The sequence below is a fragment of the Onychostoma macrolepis genome, chromosome 22 (assembly GCF_012432095.1).
Source record: "Onychostoma macrolepis isolate SWU-2019 chromosome 22, ASM1243209v1, whole genome shotgun sequence".
NCBI lineage: Eukaryota > Metazoa > Chordata > Actinopteri > Cypriniformes > Cyprinidae > Onychostoma > Onychostoma macrolepis.
Window position 1 is genome coordinate 9,021,523 of NC_081176.1, and position 3,222 is coordinate 9,024,744.

Genomic DNA, 3,222 nt, shown 5'->3' on the forward strand with positions numbered 1-3,222 from the left:
CTACTTATTGTGATTGTTTATTTTATGACTGCGTAGAGAAGATGATTGAGTGAAACTCTTCCCGCATGCAGTGCAGTGATACGGTTTCTCTCCAGTGTGAATCCTCTCATGTGATTTCAGGGTTTCTGACCGACTGAATGTCTTGTCGCAGTGTGAACACTTGTAAGGTTTCTCTCCAGTGTGGATCCTCTGGTGCTGTTTCAAATGTTCAGCTGTAATAAAAGTCTTCTCACATGTAAAGCACATATAATCTCTCACACCAGTGTGTATCTTCTGATGTAGTTTTAAACTCTGCGGATGTGAAAAACTCTTTCCACAGAAAGAACATGAATGTGGTTTCTCCTTCGTATGAACTCTCAGGTGATCCTTCAGGTTTGAAGCCCATGAAAATGTTTTTCCACATTGATCACATTCATGCAGTTTCTCTCCAGTGTGGATGATCATGTGCTCCTTAAGGTTTTCTGATCGTGTGAATCTCTTCCCGCACTGATCACATGTGAATGGTTTCTCTCCAGTGTGGATCCTCATGTGTCTCTTGAGACTCTGTTTGTATGTGAAACTCTTTCCACACTGAGTGCAGGTGAAACTTTTCTCGTCTCTTCTTTTCAGTAAAGAAACTCTTTCAGTCTGAGAGTGAGTTTTATCTCTAGGTTTGCCACGATGATATTTCTGCTGTTCACTCTCCTCGTTCTCCTCCATCAGGTCTGAAATGAAAGTAAAAAGTCACAAAATAAATAATAAAAATGAAAGAAATGTGAAGTAAAAGCAGACAACGACTTTGAACCATTCTATGCATTTTTATAAAATGAGATATAATGATCTATATTGAATCTACATTTTAACTCAACACAGTTTAGACACAATTTCATCCTTTTTTCAAAAAACAAAGTGTTTCTTAAATGGCCACACCCAGGAAGTGACATCATCTGAACTCTTTCTAGTAGGAATGCATCGATATTAACATTTTGGCCGATACCAATAATTATTTATATATGGAAGCCAATAACTGATATAATTGCAGATAAATCTAAATCCAAATCAAAATGCTAATGTATTTTTTTTAAAGCTACATTACAAAAACAAAGGTTTACCATTAAATCCACGTCCCAAACACTTCAACATAAATCAAACATATCCAGTACAGTAGCCTAGTATCTACTGCCTTACAAAGAAATATATGCGCTTTCCCCGTAACAGTTCATAACATTAAACACAAACATGTTTGCAGATATATCGTGCATCCCTGCTTTCTAGAGTATGATGTGAAAATAATCTCAATCCATGTTCACTGCATTCTTCAAACCCTGTTACCAAAGTAATAAGAAAAATAACTTTACACTATAAAATACAAGTTTATCTAAAAGTATACATTTTTATGCTAAATCTGCCACCCTGTTATCCATTCAGAATTGTGTTTTATTTTGTACCCTGCACATATAAAGTCCCCTTTCTATATTATTTATTAGTTTAACTCTGTTTTTTTTTCTCTGCACAACTTCACAAAGTTTTTTTCTGCCACAACCACTAAATCTGATGAACTGCTTGAATATTTATAACATTATTGTTTCTCAGTCTCATTGATGAAGGATCAAGAATAAACACCAACCTGTTTGTTCTTCAGTGTGTTTCATTCTGCAGGGTTCTGGATCTCTCATGTTCTCTCTGTCCTTCAATAAACTCTGTCTCTGCAGATTTCACTTCTTCCTGATGCTCTGATGCTCGTCTTCACTTGTAGACTGATGGGAATATTCCAGCATTTATTGCTGAACTGCAGTGGGAGGAGCTTCACTGAAGCTGTGATTGTTGTGGGAGGAGCTTCACTGAAGGTGTGATTGTTGTGGGAGGAGCTTCACTGAAGGTGTGATTGTTGTGGGAGGAGCTTCACTGAAGGTGTGATTGTTGTGGGAGGAGCTTCACTGAAGGAGGAGCAGATCTGCCAAAATTAAAGATAAATCGGTTACTGGGTTTATTTTTTACATCAGTTCACACAATTTAAGTATTTGTTCAAATATCGTTTTGTTATAATTATATATATTTGATTATTATTTGATTATTATTTTTATATAATTATATTATTTTATTATTATTAATATGTTTATTATTATTATTATTATATTATAATATTATTATTATTATATTATTATATTTATATATTCGTTATTATTATTATTATTATTTTGCCTATAAAGCTGACTCTGCGAAACGCACACGAATTCCAATGTACCTGTACTACAATGTACCTGTGCAAATGGCAATAAATTCAAAATTAAATTCAAATTCAATATCTTTTAAGTAAATTATTTGCAAAGTGTTTTAGAATAAATCCACAAATTCTCTTTATTTCTAAAATATTTCATCCACATATTTTATTCCTACAATTTATCTTACCTCTCATTTACATAGTCAACAAAATATAGTAAAACCTAAGGACTACAGCATTTAAAATATACCAAATATAAACAATGTAAGGGAAAATTTAAATAAACAAACTTAGGAAAATAAATTTACAAATTTGTAAGAAAGAAATAACCCACCAGCGGAGTTTAACTTAACAACTTTTATTTATTTATTGTGTTGGTGTTTTGTGAATAAAGGATGGTTTATTACAGATTATTTAAAACATATTGTTATGATACTTACCTATAATGTCACAATTGCTGATTGTGATCGTGATTAAGTCTGCTGACACCAATAAAATGAGCTTAATGTGGCAATTTACAGATCATCAGAAGTCATCAGCATAATGAATGAGGTGAAAACAGGATCTATTGACATGAAATAAAGAGGATTTTCAGCAGCTGATAATATTGATGAGCCTCAGACTATAAACACTCATTAAACAAGCCATTCAGGATCAGCAGCAGATCAGCTCACTTTATTCTGAGAGTTTGCTGATAGAAACTGATAGTTTGAGTCAGATTATGCTGAAAGCCTACAATTATATCTTAAACGATACAGAAAAAATACCACTAATATAAAGACAGTGAAAACTATCTTTATCAGACATTATCATTTGTCCATATGAATCTAAATATACCTTGTTTTTCTAATAACTAGTGATGTGATATTTGAACCGAGGTGTCTGAGCTTGTGTCGAGAATAAATGGCTGTGTGTTATTAATGTAGAAATCACGTGACAAACACGGCCTCAGTTTGTGTGGAATACGCCATCATATCGGCTTGAATTGAGGAACTGATTAAACTAAAAAAAGGTTAAGGAAA

General features: G+C 33.3%; 1 protein-coding gene across 1 annotated transcript; it reads right to left on the reverse strand.

The window, feature by feature from the left end:
* LOC131530178 (gastrula zinc finger protein XlCGF8.2DB-like) lies at window positions 1-3,222 on the reverse strand. The gene is made up of 3 exons (XM_058760344.1): window positions 2,641-3,222; window positions 1,607-1,933; window positions 1-704 (listed from the first exon to the last, which is right to left on the reverse strand). Exons 2-3 carry the CDS (start codon window positions 1,653-1,655, stop codon window positions 1-3), a joined length of 753 nt encoding a protein of 250 aa, XP_058616327.1. The 5' UTR covers window positions 1,656-1,933; window positions 2,641-3,222.